This window comes from Ascaphus truei, chromosome 20 (assembly GCF_040206685.1).
Source record: "Ascaphus truei isolate aAscTru1 chromosome 20, aAscTru1.hap1, whole genome shotgun sequence".
NCBI lineage: Eukaryota > Metazoa > Chordata > Amphibia > Anura > Ascaphidae > Ascaphus > Ascaphus truei.
Genome location: NC_134502.1, coordinates 26,435,695 through 26,463,221, shown reverse-complemented (window position 1 = coordinate 26,463,221; position 27,527 = coordinate 26,435,695). Strand labels below are relative to the sequence as shown.

The following is a 27,527-nucleotide window of genomic DNA, read 5'->3' as shown; positions in this document are numbered from 1 at the left end:
AGGGAGCGACGCTCTGCAGGTTTGACAGGGAGCGACGCTCTGCAGGTTGGGCAGGGAGCGACACTCTGCAGGTTGGGCAGGGAGCGACGCTCTGCAGGTTGGGCAGGGAGCGACGCTCTGCAGTTTGGGCAGGGAGCGACGCTCGGCAGGTTGGCAGGGAGCGACGCTCTGCAGGTTGGGCAGGGAGCGACGCTCGGCAGGTTGGGCAGGGAGCGACGCTCTGCGGTTGGGCAGGGAGTGACACTCTGCGGTTGGGCAGGGAGTGACGCTCTGCGGTTGGGCAGGGAGTGACGCTCTGCGGGTTGTGCAGGGAGCGATGCTCTGCAGGTTGGCCAGGGAGCGATGCTCTGCAGGTTGGGCAGGGAGCGACGCTCGGCAGGTTGGGCAGGGAGCGATGCTCTGCGGGTTGGGCAGGGAGCGACGCTCTGCAGGTTGGGCAGGGAGTGACGCTCTGCGGTTGAGCAGGGAGTGACGCTCTGCGGTTGGGCAGGGAGTGACGCTCTGCGGTTGGGCAGGGAGTGACGCTCGGCAGGTTGGGCAGGGAGCGACGCTCGGCAGGTTTGGCAGGGAGCGACGCTCTGCAGGTTGGGCAGGGAGCGACGCTCGGCAGGTTGGCAGGGAGCGACGCTCTGCAGGTTGGGCAGGGAGCGATGCTCTGCAGGTTGGGCAGGGAGCGACGCTCTGCAGGTTGGGCAGGGAGCGACGCTCTGCAGGTTGGCAGGGAGCGACGCTCTGCAGGTTGGCAGGGAGCAACGCTCTGCAGGTTGGGCAGGGAGCGACGCTCTGCAGATTGGGCAGGGAGCGACGCTCTGCAGGTTGGCAGGGAGCGACGCTCTGCAGGTTGGCAGGGAGCAACGCTCTGCAGGTTGGGCAGGGAGCGAAGCTCTGCAGGTTGGGCAGGGAGCGACGCTCGGCGGGTTGGGCAGGGAGCGACGCTCTGCAGGTTGGGCAGGGAGCGACGCTCTGCAGGTTGGCAGGGAGCGACGCTCTGCAGGTTGGCAGGGAGCGACGCTCTGCAGGTTGGGCAGGGAGCGACGCTCTGCAGGTTGGGCAGGGAGCGACGCTCTGCGGGTTGGGCAGGGAGCGACGCTCTGCAGGTTGGGCAGGGAGCGACGCTCTGCGGGTTGGGCAGGGAGCGACGCTCGGCAGGTTGGGCAGGGAGCGACGCTCTGCAGGTTGGGCAGGGAGCGACGCTCTGCGGGTTGGGCAGGGAGCGACGCTCTGCGGGTTGGGCAGGGAGCGACGCTCGGCAGGTTGGGCAGGGAGCGACGCTCTGCAGGTTGGGCAGGGAGCGACGCTCTGCAGGTTGGGCAGGGACCGACGCTCGGCAGGTTGGCAGGGAGCGATGCTCTGCAGGTTGGGCAGGGAGCGACGCTCTGCAGGTTGGGCAGGGAGCGACACTCTGCACGTTGGGCAGGGAGCGACGCTCTGCAGGTTGGGCAGGGAGCGACGCTCTGCGGGTTGGGCAGGGAGGGACATTCTGCAGGTTGGGCAGGGAGCGACGTTCTGCAGGTTGGCAGGGAGCGACGCTCTGCAGGTTTGACAGGGAGCGACGCTCTGCAGGTTGGGCAGGGAGCGACACTCTGCAGGTTGGGCAGGGAGCGACGCTCTGCAGGTTGGGCAGGGAGCGACGCTCTGCAGGTTGGGCAGGGAGCGATGCTCTGCAGTTTGGGCAGGGAGCGACGCTTGGCAGGTTGGCAGGGAGCGACGCTCTGCAGGTTGGGCAGGGAGCGATGCTCTGCAGTTTGGGCAGGGAGCGACGCTCGGCAGGTTGGCAGGGAGCGACGCTCTGCAGGTTGGGCAGGGAGCGACGCTCGGCAGGTTGGGCAGGGAGCGACGCTCTGCAGGTTGGGCAGGGAGCGACGCTCTGCGGTTGGGCAGGGAGTGACGCTCTGCGGTTGGGCAGGGTGTGACGCTCTGCGGTTGGGCAGGGAGTGACGCTCTGCGGGTTGGGCAGGGAGCGATGCTCTGCAGGTTGGCCAGGGAGCGATGCTCTGCAGGTTGGGCAGGGAGCGACGCTCTTCGGGTTGGGCAGGGAGCGACGCTCTGCAGGTTGGCAGGGAGCGACGCTCTGCGGGTTGGGCAGGGAGCGACGCTCTGCAGGTTGGGCAGGGAGCGACGCTCGGCAGGTTGGGCAGGGAGCGACGCTCTGCGGGTTGGGCAGGGAGCGACGCTCTGCAGGTTGGGCAGGGAGTGACGCTCTGCGGTTGAGCAGGGAGTGACGCTCTGCGGTTGGGCAGGGAGTGACGCTCTGCGGTTGGGCAGGGAGCGACGCTCGGCAGGTTGGGCAGGGAGCGACGCTCTGCGGGTTGGGCAGGGAGCGACGCTCTGCAGGTTGGGCAGGGAGTGACGCTCTGCGGTTGAGCAGGGAGTGACGCTCTGCGGTTGGGCAGGGAGTGACGCTCTGCGGTTGGGCAGGGAGCGATGCTCGGCAGGTTTGGCAGGGAGCGACGCTCTGCAGGTTGGGCAGGGAGTGACGCTCTGCGGTTGGGCAGGGAGTGACGCTCTGCGGTTGGGCAGGGAGTGACGCTCTGCAGGTTGGGCAGGGAGTGACGCTCTGCGGGTTGGGCAGGGAGCGATGCTCTGCAGGTTTGGCAGGGAGCGATGCTCTGCAGGTTGGGCAGGGAGCGATGCTCTGCAGGTTGGGCAGGGAGCGACGCTCGGCAGGTTGGGCAGGGAGTGACGCTCTGCGGTTGGGCAGGGAGTGACGCTCTGCGGTTGGGCAGGGAGTGACGCTCTGCAGTTGGGCAGGGAGTGACGCTCTGCGGGTTGGGCAGGGAGCGATGCTCTGCAGGTTTGGCAGGGAGCGATGCTCTGCAGGTTGGGCAGGGAGCGATGCTCTGCAGGTTGGGCAGGGAGCGACGCTCGGCAGGTTGGCAGGGAGCGACGCTCTGCAGGTTGGGCAGGGAGCGACGCTCTGCAGGTTGGGCAGGGAGCGACGCTCTGCAGGTTGGGCAGGGAGCGACGCTCTGCAGGTTGGGCAGGGAGCGATGCTCTGCAGGTTGGGCAGGGAGCGACGCTCTGCGGGTTGGGCAGGGAGCGACGCTCTGCGGGTTGGGCAGGGAGCGACGCTCGGCAGGTTGGCAGGGAGCGACGCTCTGCAGGTTGGGCAGGGAGCGACGCTCTGCAGGTTGGGCAGGGAGCGACGCTCTGCAGGTTGGGCAGGGAGCGACGCTCTGCAGGTTGGGCAGGGAGCGATGCTCTGCAGGTTGGGCAGGGAGCGACGCTCGGCAGGTTGGGCAGGGAGCGACGCTCTGCAGATTGGGCAGGGAGCGACACTCTGCAGGTTGGGCAGGGAGCGACGCTCTGCATGTTGGGCAGGGAGCGACGCTCGGCAGGTTGGGCAGGGAGCGACGCTCTGCAGGTTGGGCAAGGAGCGACGCTCGGCAGGTTGGGCAGGGAGCGATGCTCTGCAGGTTGGGCAGGGAGCGACGCTCTGCAGGTTGGCAGGGAGCGACGCTCTGCAGGATGGGCAGGGAGCGACACTCTGCAGGTTGGGCAGGGAGCGACGCTCGGCAGGTTGGGCAGTGAGCGACGCTCTGCAGGTTGGCAGGGAGCGACGCTCTGCAGGTTGGGCAGGGAGCGACGCTCTGCGGGTTGGGCAGGGAGCGACGCTCAGCAGGTTGGGCAGTGAGCGACGCTCTGCAGGTTGGCAGGGAGCGACGCTCTGCAGGTTGGGCAGGGAGCGACGCTCAGCAGGTTGGGCAGTGAGCGACGCTCTGCAGGTTGGCAGGGAGCGACGCTCTGCAGGTTGGCAGGGAGCAACGCTCTGCAGGTTGGGCAGGGAGCGACGCTCGGCAGGTTGGGCAGGGAGCGACGCTCTGCAGGTTGGGCAGGGAGCGACGCTCGGCAGGTTGGGCAGGGAACGATGCTCTGCAGGTTGGGCAGGGAGCGACGCTCTGCAGGTTGGGCAGGGACCGACGCTCGGCAGGTTGGCAGGGAGCGATGCTCTGCAGGTTGGGCAGGGAGCGACGCTCTGCAGGTTGGGCAGGGAGCGACACTCTGCACGTTGGGCAGGGAGCGACGCTCTGCAGGTTGGGCAGGGAGCGACGCTCTGCGGGTTGGGCAGGGAGGGACATTCTGCAGGTTGGGCAGGGAGCGACGTTCTGCAGGTTGGCAGGGAGCGACGCTCTGCAGGTTTGACAGGGAGCGACGCTCTGCAGGTTGGGCAGGGAGCGACACTCTGCAGGTTGGGCAGGGAGCGACGCTCTGCAGGTTGGGCAGGGAGCGACGCTCTGCAGGTTGGGCAGGGAGCGATGCTCTGCAGTTTGGGCAGGGAGCGACGCTTGGCAGGTTGGCAGGGAGCGACGCTCTGCAGGTTGGGCAGGGAGCGATGCTCTGCAGTTTGGGCAGGGAGCGACGCTCGGCAGGTTGGCAGGGAGCGACGCTCTGCAGGTTGGGCAGGGAGCGACGCTCGGCAGGTTGGGCAGGGAGCGACGCTCTGCAGGTTGGGCAGGGAGCGACGCTCTGCGGTTGGGCAGGGAGTGACGCTCTGCGGTTGGGCAGGGAGTGACGCTCTGCGGTTGGGCAGGGAGTGACGCTCTGCGGGTTGGGCAGGGAGCGATGCTCTGCAGGTTGGCCAGGGAGCGATGCTCTGCAGGTTGGGCAGGGAGCGACGCTCTGCGGGTTGGGCAGGGAGCGACGCTCTGCAGGTTGGCAGGGAGCGACGCTCTGCGGGTTGGGCAGGGAGCGACGCTCTGCAGGTTGGGCAGGGAGCGACGCTCGGCAGGTTGGGCAGGGAGCGACGCTCTGCGGGTTGGGCAGGGAGCGACGCTCTGCAGGTTGGGCAGGGAGTGACGCTCTGCGGTTGAGCAGGGAGTGACGCTCTGCGGTTGGGCAGGGAGTGACGCTCTGCGGTTGGGCAGGGAGCGACGCTCGGCAGGTTGGGCAGGGAGCGACGCTCTGCGGGTTGGGCAGGGAGCGACGCTCTGCAGGTTGGGCAGGGAGTGACGCTCTGCGGTTGAGCAGGGAGTGACGCTCTGCGGTTGGGCAGGGAGTGACGCTCTGCGGTTGGGCAGGGAGCGATGCTCGGCAGGTTTGGCAGGGAGCGACGCTCTGCAGGTTGGGCAGGGAGTGACGCTCTGCGGTTGGGCAGGGAGTGACGCTCTGCGGTTAGGCAGGGAGTGACGCTCTGCAGGTTGGGCAGGGAGTGACGCTCTGCGGGTTGGGCAGGGAGCGATGCTCTGCAGGTTTGGCAGGGAGCGATGCTCTGCAGGTTGGGCAGGGAGCGATGCTCTGCAGGTTGGGCAGGGAGCGACGCTCGGCAGGTTGGGCAGGGAGTGACGCTCTGCGGTTGGGCAGGGAGTGACGCTCTGCGGTTGGGCAGGGAGTGACGCTCTGCAGGTTGGGCAGGGAGTGACGCTCTGCGGGTTGGGCAGGGAGCGATGCTCTGCAGGTTTGGCAGGGAGCGATGCTCTGCAGGTTGGGCAGGGAGCGATGCTCTGCAGGTTGGGCAGGGAGCGACGCTCGGCAGGTTGGCAGGGAGCGACGCTCTGCAGGTTGGGCAGGGAGCGACGCTCTGCAGGTTGGGCAGGGAGCGACGCTCTGCAGGTTGGGCAGGGAGCGACGCTCTGCAGGTTGGGCAGGGAGCGATGCTCTGCAGGTTGGGCAGGGAGCGACGCTCTGCGGGTTGGGCAGGGAGCGACGCTCGGCAGGTTGGCAGGGAGCGACGCTCTGCAGGTTGGGCAGGGAGCGACGCTCTGCAGGTTGGGCAGGGAGCGACGCTCTGCAGGTTGGGCAGGGAGCGACGCTCTGCAGGTTGGGCAGGGAGCGATGCTCTGCAGGTTGGGCAGGGAGCGACGCTCGGCAGGTTGGGCAGGGAGCGACGCTCTGCAGATTGGGCAGGGAGCGACGCTCTGCAGGTTGGGCAGGGAGCGACGCTCTGCATGTTGGGCAGGGTGCGACGCTCGGCAGGTTGGGCAGGGAGCGACGCTCTGCAGGTTGGGCAAGGAGCGACGCTCGGCAGGTTGGGCAGGGAGCGATGCTCTGCAGGTTGGGCAGGGAGCGACGCTCTGCAGGTTGGGCAGGGAGCGACGCTCTGCAGGTTGGGCAGGGAGCGACACTCTGCAGGTTGGGCAGGGAGCGACGCTCGGCAGGTTGGGCAGTGAGCGACGCTCTGCAGGTTGGCAGGGAGCGACGCTCTGCAGGTTGGGCAGGGAGCGACGCTCTGCAGGTTGGGCAGGGAGCGACGCTCTGCGGGTTGGGCAGGGAGCGACGCTCAGCAGGTTGGGCAGTGAGCGACGCTCTGCAGGTTGGCAGGGAGCGACGCTCTGCAGGTTGGGCAGGGAGCGACGCTCAGCAGGTTGGGCAGTGAGCGACGCTCTGCAGGTTGGCAGGGAGCGACGCTCTGCAGGTTGGCAGGGAGCAACGCTCTGCAGGTTGGGCAGGGAGCGACGCTCGGCAGGTTGGGCAGGGAGCGACGCTCTGCAGGTTGGGCAGGGAGCGACGCTCGGCAGGTTGGGCAGGGAGCGATGCTCTGCAGGTTGGGCAGGGAGCGACGCTCTGCAGGTTGGGCAGGGAGAGACGCTCTGCAGGTTGGGAAGGGAGCGACGCTCTGCAGGTTGGGCAGGGAGAGACGCTCTGCAGGTTGGCAGGGAGCGACGCTCTGCAGGTTGGGCAGGGAGCGACGCTCGGCAGGTTGGCAGGGAGCGATGCTCTGCAGGTTGGGCAGGGAGCGACGCTCGGCAGGTTGGGCAGGGAGCGACGCTCTGCAGGTTGGCAGGGAGCGACGCTCTGCATGTTGGGCAGGGAGCGACGCTCTGCGGGTTGGGCAGGGAGCGACGCTCTGCGGGTTGGGCAGGGGGCGACGCTCTGCGGGTTGGGCCGGGAGCGACGCTCTGCGGGTTGAGCAGGGAGCGACGCTCTGCAGGTTGTCAGGGAGCGACGCTCTGCAGGTTGGGCAGGGAGCTTCGCTCTGCAGGTTGGCAGGGAGCGACGCTCTGCAGGTTGGGCAGGGAGCGACGCTCTGCGGGTTGGGCAGGGAGCGACGCTCTGCGGGTTGGGCAGGGAGCGACGCTCGGCAGGTTGGCAGGGAGCGACGCTCTGCAGGTTGGCAGGGAGCGACGCTCTGCAGGTTGGGCAGGGAGCGATGCTCTGCAGGTTTGACAGGGAGCGACGCTCTGCAGGTTTGGCAGGGAGCGATGCTCTGCTGGTTGGGCAGGGAGCGACGCTCTCCAGGTTGGGCAGGGAGCGATGCTCTGCAGGTTGGGCAGGGAGCGATGCTCGGCAGGTTGGGCAGGGAGCGACGCTCGGCAGGTTGGCAGGGAGCGATGCTCTGCAGGTTTGGCAGGTTGCGAAGCTCTGCAGGTTGGGCAGGGAGCGATGCTCTGCAGGTTTGGCAGGGAGCGACGCTCAGCAGGTTGGGCAGGGAGCGACGCTCTGCAGGTTGGGCAGGGAGCGACGCTCTGCGGGTTGGGCAGGGAAAGACGCTCTGCAGGTTGGGCAGGGAGCGACGCTCTGCAGGTTGGGCAGGGAGCGACGCTCGGCAGGTCTGGCAGGGAGAGATGCTCTGCAGGTTGGGCAGGGAGAGACGCTCTGCAGGTTGGGCAGGGAGCGACGCTCTGCAGGTTGGGCAGGGAGAGACGCTCTGCAGGTTGGGCAGGGAGCGACGCTCTGAAGGTTGGGCAGGGAGCGACGCTCTGCAGGGTGCTTGCATGGTGTCACCGGTTCCTATGTCTGTCCCCTCAGGCTAGTGCTGAACGAGTATCACAGACGTTACTTTGAGAGAGTGGCAATTTTCTGTAATACGTACTCAAAGCTCATCCCCGTGCCATTCGTACTGAGTGAGTTACCTCTATTTACTATCTACAGACTCTGTCTCTCTCTGTCTGTCTCTGTATCTGTCTCTCTCTGTCTGTCTCCTCTCTTTCTCTCTCTCTCTCTCTTTCTCGTTCTCTTTCTCTCTCTCTCTCTTTCTCGTTCTCTTTCTCTCTCTCTCTTTCTCGTTCTCTCTCTTTCTCTCTCTCTTTTATCTCTCTTTCTCTCTCTCTCCTTTTTTTTTCTCTCTTTCTCTCTCTCTCTCTCTCTCTTTCTGTCTCTCACTTTCTCTCTCTCTCTCTTTTTTCTCTTTTCTCTCTCTCTCTTTCTCACTTTCTCTCTCTCTCTTTTTTTTCTCGCTCTCTCCCTCTCTCCCTCTCTCGCGTTCTCTCTCTCGCGCTCTCTCTCTCTTTCTTTCTCTCTTTTTTCCCTCTCTCTTTTCCCTCTGTCTCTTTTCCCTCTCTCCCCCACCCTCTCCCGTCTCTCTCACGCTCCCCCCCTTCTCTCACCCCCTCCCTCCCCGCAGGTTTTTACATTGAACTGATAGTGGAACGCTGGTGGAATCAGTACCAGTCCATACCGACACCGGACCGCCTCATGTGCGTCATCTCGGCGACCGTGCACGGAACAGACGAGAGAGGACGCATGTACCGCCGCACACTCATGCGCTACTGCAGCCTTTCAGCGCTCCTCATCAAGCGCTCTGTCAGCACCACAGTCTTCAAAAGGTTCCCAACCATGGAGCATGTGGTGGATACCGGTGAGACAACCTCCCCTCTCCTCTCTCCCCCTCTCCTTTCTCTCCCCCCCTCTCCTCTCTCTCCCCCTCTCCTTTCTCTCTCCCCCTCTCCTCTCTCTCTCCCCTCTCCTTTCTCTCTCCTCTCTCTCCCCCTCTCCTCTCTCTCTCTCCCCCTCTCCTCCCCCCTCCTCCCCTTTCTCCCGTGGGATCACCCCCAAAAATATACCCCCTGTGGGTCTCGCACCCCAAAATATATCCACTATAGTACGCCCCAAAAAATGATACCTCCAGGGTGACCCCCACTCCTACATATACCTGCTATAGCCTTAAGAAATGCTGTCCCTTATGTGACCTCCCTAAAATAAAAATATACCCCCTCCTGTAAACCCTGACCCAAAATATGTCTTCCCATATTTCCCCCTGCAGGGTGACACAGTGACACAGACAGGAGGGAGCTATGGGACATGGAGCCTGTCCCTCCCCCCGCAGGGTGACACAGTGACACAGACAGGAGGGAGCTATGGGACATGGAGTCTGTCCCTCCCCCCGCAGGGTGACACAGTGACACAGACAGGAGGGAGCTATGGGACATGGAGTCTGTCCCTCCCCCCGCAGGGTGACACAGTGACACAGGCAGGAGGGAGCTATGGGACATGGAGTCTGTCCCTCCCACCGCAGGGTGACACAGTGACACAGGCAGGAGGGAGCTATGGGACATGGAGTCTGTCCCTCCCCCCGCAGGGTGACACAGTGACACAGACAGGAGGGAGCTATGGGACATGGAGTCTGTCCCTCCCCCCGCAGGGTGACACAGTGACACAGACAGCAGGGAGCTATGGGACACGGAGTCTGTCCCTCCCACCGCAGGGTGACGCAGTGACACAGACAGGAGGGAGCTATGGGACATGGAGTCTGTCCCTTCCCCCGCAGGGTAACACAATGACACAGACAGGAGGGAGCTATGGGACATGGAGTCTGTCCCTCCCACCGCAGGGTGACACAGACAGGAGGGAGCTATGGGACACGGAGTCTGTCCCTCCCACCGCAGGGTGACACAGTGACACAGACAGAAGGGAGCTATGGGACATGGAGTCTGTCCCTCCCACCGCAGGGTGACACAGACAGGAGGGAGCTATGGGACACGGAGTCTGTCCCTCCCACCGCAGGGTGACACAGTGACACAGACAGGAGGGAGCTATGGGACATGGAGTCTGTCCCTCCCCCCGCAGGGTGACACAGTGACACAGACAGGAGGGAGCTATGGGACATGTGGTCTGTCCCTCCCACCGCAGGGTGACACAGTGACACAGAAAGGAGGGAGCTATGGGACACGTGGTCTGTCCCTCCCACCGCAGGGTGACACCGTGACACAGACAGGAGTTTATAAATAAATACACACCCCCTCCCGCCCCCAACACATACAGTACAGTAATGGGCAAAATTACTATTATCCACATATGGATAATAATGCATTTGCCGATTTAAAATACAATAAGCCTGTATGTAAAAAAAATAAAACATGGCCAACATTTAATTAAATCAACCCCACCCCACCCCCACACACCAAACACATACAGTACAGTAATGGGGGAAATAACTATTATCCAGATATGAAACACATAAACCAGCATAAATAAAGTAAATAAATACAGTTCTACTTACCACAGCAATATGAAGGATGTCCTCGTCAGAATACAGCAAGGTCCCTGTCCTCCGTTGCCAGAAAAATAAATTGCAAATACATTCTAATGTCCCCTAACCCCTTAATTATCTTATTGGTTAATAACCGCGAAAGTAATTAAGGGGTTAACCCACCCTACCCCGATACCCACCCACGAGGCCTAACCACTCTCCCCAGGCAACTACCCCCACCCTTCACCCATTCATTTGTACAGTGGCTTCATCATGCCTAAAATAATATATACAATATATAATATGGGCACGATTAACCAATATACAATGAAATGGTTAAGGATTACAAAAACATATCAAAACATCACATAGCCAAATCAAAACATCACATAGCCAAATCAAAACATCACATTGTTACATGCAAAACACAGCAGATTGCAAAAGAAAATAAAGCACATCTCAAAAGAAAACACAGCACCTAGCCAAATAAATATATATCAAATGTCAATCAAACAATTGAATGGTACAGTGTGTACATGATGCAAATAATCTGTGCATCATGTAACACTATGCCAATCAATGCTCAAACTAAAACAATTACAAACAAGAAACAATGCCATCCAAACAATCAGAAAATAAAAACAAAGCAAGAAGTAAACAGAAATAAATTACCATCAATTAATCCAATCCAAATGAAATTACACAATTCACTATCAAAACAACAAAATCAAAACATTATGCAATACATGAAAGCTCAAAGTAACACCATAAGCCAAAATAAAACTATATATATAACCCTGTAGGGTGACACAGTCACACAGACAGGAGGGCGCTATGGGACATGGAGTCTGTCCCTCCCCCCGCAGGGTGACACAGTGACACAGGCAGGAGGGAGCTATGGGACATGGAGTCTGTCCCTCCCCCCGCAGGGTGACACTGTGACACAGACAGGAGGGAGCTATGGGACATGGAGTCTGTCCCTCCCCCCGCAGGGTGACACAGTGACACAGACAGGTGGGAGCTATGGGACATGGAGTCTGTCCCTCCCCCCGCAGGGTGACACAGTGACACAGACAGGAGGGAGCTATGGGACATGGAGTCTGTCCCTCCCCCCGCAGGGTGACACAGTGACACGGACAGGAGGGAGCTATGGGACATGGAGTCTGTCCCTCCCCCTGCAGGGTGACACAGTGACACAGACAGGAGGGAGCTATGGGACATGGAGTCTGTCCCTCCCCCCGCAGGGTGACACAGTGACACAGACAAGGCGGGTGACACAGTGACACAGACGGGGGGTGACACAGTCCTGTGACTCTCAGGGTTCATGACTCTCCTGGAGAGGACGAAGTATGATGCGCTGCCCTCTGCATCCCATAAGTACTGGATCCCGTGCGTGTGGTTCTGTAACCTGGCGATGCAGGCGCGAAAAGAGGGGCAGGTTCGAGATGACGCGGCGTTCCAGCTGCTCATGGAGGTGAGGGGGAGCGATGCTCTGCAGGACTGGTTTGGGGAGCGATGCTCTGCAGGACTGGTTTGGGAAGCGATGCTCTTCAGGAGGGGGTTTGTGGAGCGTTCTATGGGGGAATTAGCGAAGTGATGCTCTGCAGGAGGGGGGGGGGGGTTAATGAAGCGACACTCTGCAAGTCTCTGATTTGTCTTTGATTCTCTCCCCCCTCTTCTCTCTTCCCTCCTCTCCCCACCTCTCTTCTCCCTCCTATTGCTGCTCTTCACCACCTGCTCACTCTTTCCCCCCTTCTTGCCCTCCCCCCCTTCTTGCTCTTCCCCCTGTCTCGCTCTTCCCCGTTTCGCTCTTCCCCCCCCCTTCTCGCTCTTCCCCCCCTTCTCGCACTCCCCCCTTCTTACTCTTCCCCACCTTGTCTCGCTTTCCCCCCCTTTCTCGCTCTTCCCCTTCTCGCTCTTACCCTCTTCTCACTCTTCCCCCCCCTTTCTCGCTCTTTTCCCCTGCTCTCTTTCCCCCCTGCTCGCTCTTCTCCACCTCTGCTCGTCTTCCCCCCCCGTTCGCTCTTTTCCCCCCGCTGCTCACTCTTCCCCCCTCTGCTCACTCTTTCTCCCTGCCCTGCTTGCTCTTTTCCCCCCCGCTCGCTCTTCTCCCCCCCTGCTCACTCTTTCTCCCCCCTGCTCGCTCTTTCTCCCCCTGCTCGCTCTTCTCCCCCCCTGCTCGCTCTTTCTCCCCCCCTGCTCGTCTTCCCCCCCTGTTCGCTCTTTTCCCCCCGTTGCTCACTCTTCCCCCCTCTGCTCGCTCTTTCTCCCTGCCCTGCTTGCTCTTTTCCCCCCTGCTCGCTCTTCTCCTCCCCTGCTCGCTCTTTCTCCCCCCCTGCTCGCTCTTTCTCCCTCCCCTGATCGCTTTTCCCCCCTTCTCTCTCATCCCCCATATTCTCTCTCTTTCCCCCATCTTATTTCTCTCCCTCCGCCTTCTCTCTCCCACCTATCTACTCTCTCTCCCCATATTCTCTCTCTTCCCCATCTTCTGTCTTTCCCCCCCATCTTCTCACTCTTCCCCCACCTTCTTTCTCTTCCCAATTCTCTCTCTCTCCCCCTCTTCTCTCTCTTCCCATCTTTCTCTCTCTCTCCCCCATATTCTCTCTTTCTTCCCCCCATGTTCTCCCTCTCCCCCCCCAATTCTTCTCTCTCTCCCCCCACCCCTCCTGTTCTCTCTCCTTCTCTCCCCCCTCCCAGGAGTTAAACATATTTAGGGGTAACTGTGAGATGCTCTTTCATTACGACTGGATCAGTGTCCCGCTGGTTTATACGCAGGTAAGAAACGCTCCGTGTGTGAGGTCTGTCAGTCACGTCTCTGGTCTCTCTTTCACTTTCTCCCTCTCTGCGCGACGCGTCCCCCCCTCTCTGTGCGCCGTATCCCCCTCTCTGCGTGCGGCATCCGCCCCTCTCCTCTCCCCCCTCCTCTCTCCCCCCTCCTCTCTCCCCCCTCCTCTCCTTCCCCCTCCTCTTCCCCGCCCCCTCCTCCCCCTCTCCCCCCTCCCCTCTCCCTCTCTCTCCTCCCCCTGCTCCCCCCTCCCTCTCCCTCTCTCCCCTTTCCCTCTCTCTCCCCTCCCCTTTCCCTCTCTCCCCCCCTCCCCTTTCCCTCTCTCCCCCCTCCCCTTTCCCTCTCCCCCCCTCCTCTCTCCCTCTCTCCCCTCTCCCTCTCTCCCCCACCATCCCTCTCTCCCCTCTCCCTCTCTCCCCTCTCCCCCCTCCCCTCTCCCTCTCTCTCCCCTCCCCTTCCCTCTCTCCCCCCCTCCCCTTTCCCTCTCTCCCCCCTCCCCTTTCCCTCTCCCCCCCCTCCCCTCTCCCTCTCTCCCCTCTCCCTCTCTCCCCCACCATCCCTCTCTCCCCTCTCCCTCTCTCCCTCTCCCCCCCTCCCCTCCCCTCTCCCTCTCTCCTCCTCCCCCGCTCCCCCCTCCCTCTCCCTCTCTCCCCTTTCCCTCTCTCTCCCCTCCCCTTTCCCTCTCTCCCCCCCTCCCCTTTCCCTCTCTCCCCCCTCCCCTTTCCCTCTCCCCCCCCTCCCCTCTCCCTCTCTCCCCTCTCCCTCTCTCCCCCACCATCCCTCTCTCCCCTCTCCCTCTCTCCCCTCTCCCCCCTCCCCTCTCCTTCTCTCCCTCCCCCCCCTCTCCCCCCTCCCCTCTCCTTCTCTCCCTCCCCCCCTCTCTCCCTCTCTGCGTGACCTCACGGTTGCCTGTATGACGTCTCTCTCTGCGTGACCTCCAGGTGGTGACAATCGCTGTGTACAGCTTCTTCGTGGCCTGTCTGATTGGTCGCCAGTTCCTGGATCCGAAACAAAAACATGACGGCTACAACCTGGATATCTATTTCCCTTTCTTTACGCTGCTCGAGTTCTTCTTCTACGCTGGTTGGCTCAAGGTATGGGGGCCCCTGACTATATTTTTCCTCCCCCCCCCATCACAGCCCCAGGGTACACCTTCAATATACCCCTCCCAAATATACATAGATCACTTCTCACTGGCCTAGGGGGGAACCCTTAATATATTCCGGAAAATACCCCATATCAGAGGGGTGAGTGCGGTACCCACAGAATATATCCCTCAATGGGCTGGCTCCTCGGGGGCGGGGCCACAGCAGGGGGTGTGGCCAGAGCAGCTTGGATTAGACAGGTATGCCAGGCTCTGGGTCACATGACTTTATGATTAAAGGGCTCTGGGTACTGACGCCCCTCCCCCACCCCACCAGGTCACATGACGCCCCCCTCTGCTTCCTGCAGGTAGGGGAGCAGCTCATTAACCCATTTGGGGAGGACGATGACGATTTTGAGACCAATTTTCTGATTGACCGGAATTTCCAGGTAATGTCCCCAAAGCCTCATCTCCCCCCCTCCCCCACCAGCAGCGCCTCATCCCTACTCCCCTACAGTACTTCGTCCATTCCACCCTGTAGTGCCTCATCCCTTCTGCCCTGTAGGGCCTCAGCCCCTCCCCCTCACGCAGCCTCATCCCAGCCCCCCCCCCCTGCAGCACCTCATCCCTTCCTCCCCTCCCCCCCCCGCAGCCTCATCCCTTCCCCCTGCAGCCTTATCCTTTCTCCTCAGCAGCACCTCATCCTTTCCCCCCCACAGCACCTCATCCCTTCCCCCCCCCAGCGCCTCATCCCTTCCCCCCCCGCAGCGCCTCATCCCTTCCCCCCCACCAGCGCCTCATCCCTTCACCCCCCCACAGCAGCTCATCTCTTCCCCCCCTGCCGCGTTTCATCCCTTCCCCCCCCCAGGAGCTCAAATTTCCCCCCCACAGCGCATCACCCCTTCCCCCCCTATGGTGCCTAGAACCCCCCCCCCCCCCCCACAGTGCCTCATCGCATCCCCCCCACAGCACCTCATCCCTTCCCCCTCCCCGCAGCATCTCATCCCTTTCCCCCCACGGAGCACCTCATCCCACCCCCCCCCCCCACCCATGGTGCCTAATCCCTTTCCCCCCACAGCGCCTCATCGCTTCCCCCACCAACAGTGCCTCATCCCTTTTCCCCCCCTCGCAGCACCTCATCCTCCCCCCCCCCACGGAGCACTGCCACGTGAGACCAGAACTTTTAACACCAAAATACCCGGATATTTTGATTGAGCAAAGCAAGAGATAAAATAAATTGTAATTTATTTACACAATGAACATACACAGCTTGATTTACAATTACAACAAAAAATACACTTACTAGTTACGATGTTAAATCTTGTTACAGGATAGATCTTTCACTGCATCATAAATCTTAGGTGAATCTGTTACCGCATGATGACTCTCATCCCTCATGGGCTGCACAGATTATTATAGGGTTAAAACTCCCAATACCTAACCTGGGCAGCCAATCTCTGCGTGGGAATAAATTATCCCACCTATCCTGGAGTTTGCCAGTCCTGTGTAGACTGGCAAGGGGAGCTTCAGCATAGCAACTGGGCATGTGCGACAAACGCCATCTTTCCCCATTTGTCATGCTAGACCCCCCTGCCGGCTCGCAGCTGAAAAGTCTGGACAGAGCAGCTATTTGGCAGGATGGCTTATTGAAGTCTCTTCCTTAACCCCTTCTTGCTAACACAGGGTCTAACACTTCCATACCTTTGCTAACACATGGATAATACCTTCATATTCTGGACGGCCTTTGAAACTGGTCCTTTGAAGCTTAGGGGCGGAGTAGCCACGATGGCTCCCATGCAAATGTGCCTTCAACCACACTGAATGACTTCCTCTGAACATTACTTTAACACATTGTTTCCCAATTAAATTAGCCGTGGAACCCTTTTATATTTTTTTAAACAGAAACATTTTTTTGGTTCAAGATCATTTTTTTTTTAAAAACACCGCTCCCTCCCCCCAATGTGTCTCTCCCTCCCCCCAGGTGTCTCTCACTCCCCCCAGTGTGTCTCTCACTCCAGCCAGTGTGTCTCTCACTCCAGCCAGTGTGTCTCTCACCTCCTCCCCCCAGTGTCCTCTCACTCCAGCCAGTGTGTCTCTCACCTCCTCCCCCCAGTGTCTCTCACTCCAGCCAGTGTGTCTCTCCCTCCCCCCAGTGTGTCTTTCACTCCAGCCAGTGTGTCTCTCCCTCCCCCCAGTGTGTCTCTCACTCCCTCCCCTGAGTGTCTCTCACTCCAGCCAGTGTGTCTCTCACTCCCTCCCCTGAGTGTCTCTCACTCCAGCCAGTGTGTCTCTCCATCACCTCAGGGTCTCTCTCTCCCTCCAGCCAGTGTGTCACTGTCAGGAATCGGCGTTCTCCTCGCTTCTCACACAAAGCACTCCCTCTCCGCAAGGAGTCCCTGGACACAATAAACAATCCTGCCTTACCGGTCTCCACGGCTCCTCGCTCCTGCTCCCTCAAGTGCTACCACACCTCTTCGTCCTGCACTGGAGTTGCCAGAGCCAATGCAATTGGGGGTACAACGCATCCGCACACCGATACGGCAGTTCCGCCACGCCGGGGGATTGTGTTTCTACTGCGGATCCATGGAACATTGGGTTCGGGAGTGTCCATTGTGTCCGGGGAAACGGAACACCCAGTGAGTACAGAGGGGCTCTCTCTGGGTGTAATGTCTCCACGTCCCCTTCTTAAAGGTGAACTCCCTAAGAAACTTACATTTCCAGTCTTCCTTTCAGGCGATAAGTTCAAGACTTCTACCGCCGCTTTCATTGACTCAGGAGCTGGAGGAAACTTTGTGGATCTAGAATTCGCCAGGGGTTAACCGCATACCCCTAGTGAGAAAGAAGGTTCCCATCGCACTCGTCGGTATCGATCGACGTCCTCTTACCCCGGCCCACATCTCCTTAGAGACGGCTCCCTTGCTTCTGTCTTCACATCTACACAAGGAGACCTTAGTTCTCGATGCCATTCACGCTCCTGGGATACCCATCACCCTTGGTCTTCCTTGGCTACAGCTTAACAATCCTCTCATTGACTGGACTTCCTCCGCTCCCCATTTCCTGGAGGCCGAGGTCAGGCGAGACTCATCAACTGCTGGCCAATACCTCTGTTCCCGAAGTTATTCTACCTTCCGTTTACCATCAATTCCGGGGACGTTTTCAATAAGGTACAGTCAGACCTCTTGCCGCCACACAGGACTTACGATTGTCCAATCGATCTAGTTCCAGGTTACTCCCTACCCAAGACCAAGACCTACCCCTTGTCGTTACCAGAATCTCACGCTTTGGATGAATATATCCAGGAGAATCTCAAGAAAGGCTTTATCCGTCACTCCAATTCCCCAGCAGGGCTGGGTTTTTCTTTGTCAAGAAAAAGGATGGGTCGTTGAGGCCTTGCATCGACTACAGGGGTTTAAACCACATCACTATTAAAAATCGTTACCCCCCTTCCCCTTATTACCGAACTGTTCGATAAATTACAGAGGGCCAAGATTTTTTCCAAGTTGGATCTACGTGGTGCCTATAACCTGGTGCGCATCAGGAAGGGGGATGAATGGAAGACGGCCTTCAACACGCGTAGTGGACACTACGAATATCTGGTAATGCCTTTCGGCTTATGTAATGCTCCCGCTGTCTTCCAGGATTCATCAACCACGTCTTTCGTAAGGTACTCAATAATATTTTTGTTATTGTATACTTGGATGACATCCTGATTTTTTCCAAAGATTTCCAGGACCATATACGCCACACCTCCTACGTCCTTTCCCGTCTCCGTGAACACCATTTATACGCTAAACTGGAGAAGTGCACCTTTCATACGACCTCTACTCCGTTCCTGGGGTATATCATTTCAGATGAGGGGTTTATGATGGACTCCGGTAAACTTCAAGCGGTCACTAAATGGCCAAGACCCAATTCTCTCAAGGCCATACAACGTTTTTTAGGCTTCGCTAATTATTATCGTAAGTTTATACAGAGTTTTTCCACCATTATGGCACCCCCTTACTGCGCTCACCAAAAAAGGAGCTGATCCTTCTGCTTGGTCATCCGAGGCCATCTCCGCCTTCGAGACACTTAAGGAAGCCTTTATATCCGCACCTATTCTCCGTCATCCCGACATTGAACTTCCCTTTGTACTGGAGGTCGACGCTTCTGATTGCGGCGCTGGTGCCGTTCTGTCTCAGAGACCCACGTCCCAAGATAAGTTACATCCCTGTGCATATTTTTCCAAGAAATTCTCGTCTGCCGAGAGGAACTATGACGTGGGTAACAGGGAACTTCTGGCCGTGAAGATGGCTCTTCAAGAGTGGAGACACCTGCTGGAGGGGTCGAAAGAGCCGTTTACTATTCTCACGGACCACAAGAACCTTCTTTACATAGAGAATGCTCGACGCCTTGGTCCACGACAGGCTCGTTGGGCTCTTTTTTTTTTCTCGATTCGATTTTCACCTGTCCTATATCCCCGGGACCAAGAACGTAAAGGCAGACGCTCTCTCCCGAATACATTCTTCTGAGGAGAGGCCAGAGGAATCGTTGGAGACTATCCTTCCACATGAGAGGATTCTCGCCACGACGTCTACTTTCAAGAATCTTGACAAGATTTTGCACTCCCAGAGATGCATTCCCAAGAACTTGGTCGTTCCCCGACAACAAACTCTTTGTACCATCCAAATTTGTTCCAGAAGTCCTGTCTTGGGGTCACTCCTCTAAATCTGCAGGTCATCCAGGTTTTAAGAAGACTACTGATCTCATTCGTCGGAATTTCTGGTGGCCAAGAATGTCTCAAGATATTCTGGAATTTACCCGCGCATGCCCCACGTGCGCTCAAAGCAAGACTCTCCGTCAAAAGCCTCAGGGTTTTCTGTTATCCCTTCCAGTTCCCGACTGTTATCGCCCCTGGTCCCACATTTCTATGGATTTCATCGTGGAGTTGCCCAGGTCCAGAGGAATGAACACTATCTTGGTGGTCGTGGACAGGTTCTCGAAGATGTCCCATTTCATTCCACTTAAAGGATTACCCACCTCCCCCGCCCTTGCTGATATCTTTACGGAGCAGATTTTCCGGATTCATGGGATTCCTTCGTCCATTGTTTCTGACAGAGGTTCTCAGTTCGTATCCAAATTTTGGAGAGCTTTCACGAAGAGATTGGGCATCTCTTCTTCCTTCTCTTCCGCCTATCATCCTCAGTCCAATGGACAAACGGAGAGAATCAATCAATCCCTGGAGAAGTACCTCAGATGTTTTATATCCGATTTCCAGGATGATTGGGCTCAACTCCTCTCTTGGGCAGAGTATGTCGTCAATTCTGCAAAAAACGAGTCCACCCGGGAGTCTCCCTTCTTTATAAATTATGGGTTCCACCCTCCCTGTCTTCCCATCCCCAACATTCCTTCTGGAGTACCAGCCGTAGATGAACGCATTTCTTCCCTCCAAACCGCATGGTCCAGGATTCAGTCTACCCTTCTCAACTCCTCCCGCAGATCGAAACGACAAGCCGATCGTCGTCGTCGTTCGGCGCCCAGTTACAAACCAGGGGATTTGGTATGGCTCTCCTCTAGGAATATCCACCTCAAGGTACCATCTCCTAAACTGGCACCTAAGTTCCTGGGTCCCTTCCCTATTTGTGAACAAATCAATCCTGTGGCATTCCGGCTCCAACTACCACCCAGTATGAAGATTCCCAATGTCTTTCATGTGTCCCTCTTAAAACCATTTATCTCCAGTCACTTCTTTCCGGATCAGACTCGTAAACCGGATCCCATTACTGTACAAATTAACGAGGAATACGAAGTTCACTCCCTTTTGGATTCTCGCCTATCCAGGGGTCAGCTCCAGTTCTTGGTGCAGTGGAAGGGCTTTGGCCCTGAAGAGAGATCCTGGGTACCTTCAAAGGACATTCATGCCACGGCCCTTCTTAAGTCCTTCAGGAAAAAGTTTCCAGAGAAACCGTTCTTGGACCGTCCTGAGGCCGTTCCTGAAGAGGGGGATACTGTCAGGAATCGGCGTTCTCCTCGCTTCTCACACAAAGCACTCCCTCTCCGCAAGGAGTCCCTGGACACAATAAACAATCCTGCCTTACCGGTCTCCACGGCTCCTCGCCCCTGCCGCCGTCGCGGGATCACTCCCCTCGGCTATTCCTCTGCTCAGCGCCGGTCACGCCCACGCCCTCGTACACGCACGCCAGCCCCAGACGTTATGTGCATGCATTCTCAGTTTACAGAGCACACGCCTAACAGAGCACTTTTAACCACTGCTGCTGCAGTGAGGCGTCGCCCTCAAGCATCACACAGTTCCATGCAAATCAATGATTACACTCAGCTGGGGCTGTAACACCTCTCTCCTATCAGGGAGGACTCCTTGCAGTCCTCCAGGCCTGCCCCCTTTTCCCATTGGCCTGCCCAGCTTTATTATGCCTGTGCTTCCCATCACTCGTCGCTCGACATAGTTCTGTATGGAAGCTTTTTACTATTCACTCAGTGACTCCTCAGGAATTGACGCGTATTGGACGACTACCCCCTCTGGCTCTCGACTTTGGCTCTACTTGGACTTCGTGACTTCTGGCATCCCTGATCTTGGCAACGGCAATAACTACTCCTTCTCTACTACCGGTACCGGCAAGTATTGTCTTCACTACTATACCTGGCCTGGCAACAATAACACCACACTCCGGACACGGTCCCTTTGCTGCGGGTGCGTGTATCCCTACGTCCCACCTCAGCACAGGGGACGGGTCTGGTCTGCGGGCAGCACCGGCATAACAGTCACTTCCTCCCCCCAGTGTCTCTATCACTATCCCTTCCCTCCAGTGTCTCTCTCTCACCTCCCCCCAGTGTGTCTCTCACTCCCCCCGCCCCCCAGTGTCTCTCCCTCCAGCTAATGTGTCTCTCCATCACCTCAGGGTCTCTTTCTCCCTCAAGCCAGTGTGTCACTTCCTCCCCAGTGTCTCTCTCACTCTCCCTTCCCTCCATTGTCTCTCTCACTCACCCTTCCCTCCAGTGTCTCTCTCACTCTCCATTCTCTCCAGTGTCTCTCTCACTCTCCCTCCCCTCCAGTGTCTCTCTCACCTTCCCCTAGTGTGTCTCCCCCTCCCCCAATATGTCTCACACCCCATGTCTCTCTTTCACCCCCCCCCCCTTGCCCATGTCTCTCTTTCAATCCCCCCCATCTGCCCATGTCTCTCACCCCCCCTCTGCCCATGTCTCTCTTTCACCCCCCCCCCTCTGCCCATGTCTCTCTTTCACCCCCCCCCTTGCCCATGTCTCTCTTACACAATGACACACACACACTCTGTCACACACACTCAGACACTCACCGTTTCGCGCTGCATGCAGCAAGGCAGACGAGGTGCTACATGAGTTGTGCGGCACAGCGTCACCTAATACCTGACTGAGAAATTGCAGCTACAGACAGACTGCTTTTTTTGAGGGGGAAATCCGGCCCAGTGAGTGCGGGCCGGCCAGCCCCGTGGACGGAACCCCTGGGACTGCTCCACGGAACCCCAGGGTTCCGCGGAACCCCAATTGGGAAACGCTGATTTAACAAAAACATAACCCTTGAGGTAGGGTGACCAGACGTCCCCTTTTTGCCGGGACAGTCCCAGTTTTTCGGCTGCAGTCCCGGTTTCCTGTGTGTCCCGGAAATATCCCGTTTTTTCCCCTGTGTTCCCGTGTTTTTTTTAATGTCCGCGGCGGTGCGCGAGTAATTAGCTGCGGTGCGCGAGTGAGACTGCAGCAGCCCGCTTGGTGAGTATTTTTTTTTAATGCCAGGGGTTGGGCTTCTCCTGTAGAAACATGCTGGGACTTGCTGATTGGAGGATGCGGCCCGGCATTGTACAAAGTCCCGCCCCCGGCATTTGCTACCTTGGCCAATCCCTTGCGTCCTGGCATTAAGCCCCGCCCACGGCATCATCTTTCACCGAGGCCCGGCATGTGGGAATGGAAAGGAAGGGTGCCTGGGGGCGGGACCAGGGTGCCTGGGGGTGGGCAGGGCCAGGGTGCCTGGGGCGGGGCTTCCGCTTCCTTCAGCAGAGCACACGTGGTGTGTGTCTCTGCCCGCTCCTGGCTCCTCTGTGCGGTGTCTCCCCCCCTCTGCCTGCCCGGGGTGATAAGAGGTGGGTTTTTGATCCTTTGCCTCCTGTCCTGGTGCTCCCTCCCCCCCCCCCCCTTGGTGCGGGAGATGGGCGCAGGGGTGGGCTGCGCGGTGTCCCCCCATTCTGCCCCAGGAACCCGTGGCTGCCCGCCGGGGGAGGGGGGGCGGCAGTTTGTACCTTTGCGTCCCGGCGCTACCTTGGTGCGGGAGACGGGCGCGGGGGTGGGTGCAGGGGGAGGCGGGGAGCCGCCTGCTCGTGGCTGCCTCTGTCTGTACTCCACTGTGTGTGTGTACCAGTGTGTGTGTGTGTGTGTGTACCAGTGTGTGTGTGTGTGTGTACCAGTGTGTGTGTGTGTGTGTGTACCAGTGTGTGTGTGTGTGTGTACCAGTGTGTGTGTGTGTGTGTGTGTGTGTGTGTGTGTGTACCAGTGTGTGTGTGTGTACCAGTGTGTGTGTACCAGTGTGTGTGTGTGTGTGTGTGTGTGTGTGTGTGTGTGTGTGTGTGTGTGTGTGTGTGTGTGTGTGTGTGTGTGTGTGTGTGTGTGTGTGTGTGTGTGTGTGTGTGTGTGTGTGTGTGCACCAGTGTGTGTGTGCACCAGTGTGTGTGTGCACCAGTGTGTGCGTTAGTGTGTGCGTCAGTGTGTGTGTCAGTGTGTGTGTCAGTGTGTGTGTCAGTGTGTGTGTGTGTGTGTATACCAGTGTGTGTGTATGTGTACGTGTGTGTGTGTGTGTGTACCAGTGTGTGTGTGTGTGTACCAGTGTGTGTGTGTGTGTACCAGTGTGTGTGTGTGTACCAGTGTGTGTGTGTGTGTGTACCAGTTTGTGTGTGTGCGTACCAGTGTGTGTGTGTGTGTGTGTGTGTGTGTGTACCAGTGTGTGTGTGTACTAGTGTGTGTGTACCAGTGTATGTGTGTGTGTGTGTGTGTGTGTGTGTACCAGTGTGTGTGTGTGTGTGTGTGTGTGTCTCCCTCTCTGTCCCTCTCTCCCTGTCTGCCCCTCTCTCCCTGTCTGTCCCTCCCCGTCTCCCCCTCTCTCTCTCCGTCTCCCCCTCTTTCTCTCTCTCCGTCCCTCTCCCTCCCTCTCTCCCTGTCCCTCTCCCTCTCTCTCCCCCTCTCTCCCCCTCTCTCTCTCTCTCTCTCCCCCTCTCTCTCCGTCTCCCTCTCTCTCTCTCTCTCTCTCTCCCTCCCCGTCTCCCCCTCCGTCTCTCTCACCCTCTCTCTGTCTCTCTCACCCTCTCCCTGTCTTATCTTTACTGCCGAATACCTTCACCGAAGTAACCTACCCTGCTTTCTTCCAGATCTGACTCAAGCTTCACACGGGAGACCTCGGAAGACAGGTAGGGAACACCTCCCCTCCAGTGTAGTACCTTGAGGGACTGCGGATCAGGTAAGGTGCGGGATTGTGAAGAGGGGGCATCCTGACACTGGTTAAGGGGTTCAGAATCATTCACATCTGGGGTTTTTTTTGTTCGATTAGTGAGGTACACACACACACACCTATGTAACAAGGACTAATGGTAGTAAAGTATAAGTGTACTACAATAAATAAACTGTTATGTAAAAAAAAAAAAAAATCTCCCGGTTTTTCATTATCAAAATCTTGTCACCCTACCTTGAGGACTTTTATACATCAATTTTTATATACCTTTATAAAAAATTGCGTCTTAACCTTTTTAATGATTTTACTCCAGCAGCACTCACAGCGAAACTCAGCGCTCCCGGACCTTCCCCGCTGCAGTTAACTAAACGCCGGGCGCTGTGCTGCGAGCTGCTGCTTTTAAAAGCCTTTTTTCCTTTGCGCGTTTTACAGGGAAACACTGTTCCAATAACCCATATATTTAAAACATGATATGATACTCGCCTGGCGGGAGACACACAGACGGCTTTTTTTAATACAATTACAGTATTGCAGCCATACAGGGTCGCAGAGCTGACACTCTACACTTTAACTTAAAACACCTATTACTCTCTTCACCATATACCTGGTGAGAGATGTACTGAACCCCACACGGGGTTCTGGGCATATACCGGGACCTGTAGTGTAATCCAGTTCCCTGCCAGTTCTTACGGTCCTGGTCTGTGCTGAAGCAGGGAGATTTGGCGGTGAGCTGCAAACTGCTTTCTTGGGAGGATTTTGTCCGGTGGCCTGTGTGCCTCGTGTCCTCAGGAATCTGGGGGGGGGGGATTCCTGAGTACATGTTCCGGGGTAACCAGCAACACTGGCCCCGTCTACCCAAACACACCCTGACAAAATGTTACCGTAAAATCACCCGTGAAGCTCACGCCCTGCACCTCTCTGCTGGTTGGCACCCCTGAAGCTCACGCCCTGCACCTCTCCGCTGGTTAGCACCCCTGAAGCTCACGCTCTGCACCTCTCTGCTGGTTAGCACCCCTGAAGCTCACGCCCTGCACCTCTCCGCTGGTTAGCACCCCTGAAGCTCACGCTCTGCACCTCTCCGCTGGTTAGCACCCCTGAAGCTCACGCCCTGCACCTCTCCGCTGGTTAGCACCCCTGAAGCTCACGCTCTGCACCTCTCCGCTGGTTGGCACCCCTGAAGCTCACGCCCTGCACCTCTCCGCTGGTTAGCACCCCTGAAGCTCACGCTCTGCACCTCTCCGCTGGTTGGCACTCCTGGAACAGTAAGAATACACATACACCTTTATTACAAGTGCAGTTACATGCCATGATTGGGTTGAAGAGCTGACCATCCCAATTCCCCCATATGGCTCAGGGGCACCCAGCATGGCCAAATACCTTTATTACTGGCCTGGGTACCCCCTCACCGTCACAAGCACCTCATCCCTCCCCCCGCAGCGCCTCATCCCTTCCCCCCCAGCAGCGCTTCATCCCTTCCCCCTGCAGCACCTCATCCCTTCCCCCTCGCAGCGCCTCATCCCTTCCCCCCGTAGTTCCTCATCCCTTCCCCCCCAGCACCTCATCCCTTCCCCCCCGTAGTGCCTCATCCCTTCCCCCCAGCACCTCATCCCTTCCCCCCCGTAGTGCCTCATCCCTTCCCCCTCGCAGCGCCTCATCACTCCCCCCCTGTAGTTCCTCATCCCTTCCCCCCCCAGCACCTCATCCCTCCCCCCCCGTAGTGCCTCATCCCTTCCCCCCCCAGCACCTCATACCTTCCCCCCCGTAGTGCCTCATCCCTTCCCCCCAGCACCTCATCCCTTCCTCCCCGTAGTGCCTCATCCCTTTCCCCCCAGCACCTCATCCCTTCCCCCTCGCAGCGCATCATCCCTTCCCCCACGCAGCGCCTCATCCCTTCCCCCCGTAGTGCCTCATCCCTTCCCCCCGCAGCACCTCATCCCTTCCCCACGCAGCACCTCATCCCTTCCCCCTCGCAGCGCCTCATCCCTTCCCCCCCCATAGTGCCTCATCCCTTCCCCCCGCAGCACCTCATCCCTTCCCCCACGTAGTGCCTCATCCCTTCCCCCTCGCAGCGCCTCATCCCTTCCCCCCCGTAGTGCCTCATCCCTTTGCCCCACAGCGCATTACCCCTTCCCCCTCGCAGCGCCTCATCCCTTCCCCCCATAGTGCCTCATCCCTTCCCCACGCAGCACCTCATCCCTTCCCCCTCGCAGCGCCTCATCCCTTCCCCCCATAGTGCCTCATCCCTTCCCCCCGCAGCACCTCATCCCTTCCCCACGCAGCACCTCATCCCTTCCCCCTCGCAGCACCTCATCCCTTCCCCCACGTAGTGCCTCATCCCTTCCCCCTCGCAGCGCCTCATCCCTTCCCCCTCGCAGCGCCTCATCCCTTCCCCCCGTAGTGCCTCATCCCTACCCCCCCGTAGTGCCTCATCCCTTTCCCCCACAGCGCATCATCCCTTCCTCCCCGTAGTGCCTCATCCCTTCCCCCTCGCAGCGCCTCATCCCTTCCCCCCCGTAGTGCCTCATCCCTTTCCCCCGCAGCGCATCATCCCTTCCCCCTCGCAGCGCCTCATCCCTTCCCCCCCGTAGTGCCTCATCCCTTTCCCCCACAGCGCATCATCCCTTCCCCCCTGTAGTGCCTCATCCCTTCCCCCCCTCCCAGCACCTCATCCCTTCCCCCCCCCCCACAGCGCCACAGCCCTTCCCCCCCTGCAGCGCCTCATCCCATCCTCCCCACAGCGCCTCATCCCTTCCCCCTCGCAGCGCCCTCTCCCTTTCCCCCGCAGCGCATCATGCCTTCCCCCCCGCAGTGCCTCATTCCTTCACCCCTCACAGCTCCTCTTCCCTTTCCCCCCCGCCGCGTCTTATCACCCCCCCCAGCGCCTCATCCCTTCCCCCCAAGCAGTGTCTCATCGCTTCCCCCTCCACCCGTAGCGCGTCATCCTTTCCTCAACTTCCCACAATGCCTCATCACTTTCCCCCCTGCAGCGCCTCACTTCATCCCTTACCCCCCGCAGAGCCTCGCCTTATCCATTACCTCCACAGCGCCTCATCCCTTCCCTCCCTCCCGCAGAGCCTCATCCCTTCCCCCCACGCAGCACCTCATCCCTTCCCCCCCCCAGCAGCGCCTCATCAGTTCAACTCCAAGCAGCGCCTCATTCCTTCCCCCCCACAGTACCTCATCGCTTCCCCCTCCCCGCCGGGCCTCATCCCTTCCCTCCCTCCCGCAGCGCCTCATCCCTTCCCCCCTGTAGCGCCTCTTCCCTTCCTTCCCCCCCGCAGCCCCTCCTCCCTTCCCCCCTTCCCCCTCGCAGCACCTCATCTCTTCCCCCCTATAGCACCGCATCCCTTCCCCCTTGCAGCGCCTAATCCCTTCCCCCTCACAGTGCCTCATCCCTTTCCCCTGCAGCGCCTCATCCCTTCCACAGCGCCTCAGCCTTCCCCCCCGCAGTGCCTCACCCTTCCCGCCCGCAGTGCCTCATCCCTTCCCCCCTCTGCAGCGCCGCATCACTTCTTCCCCTCCCATAGCACCACATCCCCCTACCCCCCACAGCCTTGTGTCTTCCCCCCCTGCCCCACGGCCTCGTGTCTTCCTCCCCTCCCCGCCTGCCCCATGGCCTCGTGTCTTCTCCCCCCCCCCCCCGTGGCTTCATACCTTCCCCCCCACCCCCTCTCTCTCCTCCCCCCAGGTGTCCATGTTGGCTGTAGATGAGATGTACGCTGACCTCCCGCTCATGGAGCGGGATCGTCATTGGGACGATTTGGAGCCCCGCGCTCCGTACACGGTGGCCACTTCATCCCAGAGGGATTCCAGCTCCTACCAGGGCTCAACGTCTCACATGATGTGAGTATCATAGGCGGCAACTCTCTCCCCCCCCCCCCTTCTCACATCTCTGTTCCCCCTCCTTCTGGCTTCTCTCTACCCCTCTTCCCCCTCTGGAATCTCTCTCCCCCCCCCCATCCCCACTCTCTGGCATCTGTCTCCGCCCCTCTGGCCTCTCTCTTCCCCCTCCCCTCTCTGGCATCTCTCTACCCCTCCACCTACCCCCCCCCTTGTCATCTCACTACCC

At 59.0% G+C, this 27,527-nt stretch overlaps 2 protein-coding genes across 13 annotated transcripts in view; both read left to right on the top strand.

Annotated features, from left to right (window-relative positions):
- The window catches only part of LOC142471047 (bestrophin-2-like), a 92,088-nt gene that overhangs the window by 25,435 nt on the left and 39,126 nt on the right, over window positions 1-27,527 (top strand). The window lies entirely within an intron of this gene.
- The window catches only part of LOC142470810 (bestrophin-2a-like), a 60,101-nt gene that overhangs the window by 31,372 nt on the left and 1,202 nt on the right, over window positions 1-27,527 (top strand). For all 12 annotated transcript variants that reach the window (XM_075577557.1, XM_075577556.1, XM_075577563.1 and 9 more), the window contains exons 3-9: window positions 7,687-7,781; window positions 8,282-8,515; window positions 11,446-11,600; window positions 12,824-12,901; window positions 13,853-14,005; window positions 14,364-14,444; window positions 27,147-27,301. In XM_075577557.1, coding sequence (XP_075433672.1) covers window positions 7,687-7,781; window positions 8,282-8,515; window positions 11,446-11,600; window positions 12,824-12,901; window positions 13,853-14,005; window positions 14,364-14,444; window positions 27,147-27,301 — 951 coding nt within the window. The remainder of the gene's footprint in view (window positions 1-7,686; window positions 7,782-8,281; window positions 8,516-11,445; window positions 11,601-12,823; window positions 12,902-13,852; window positions 14,006-14,363; window positions 14,445-27,146; window positions 27,302-27,527) is intronic.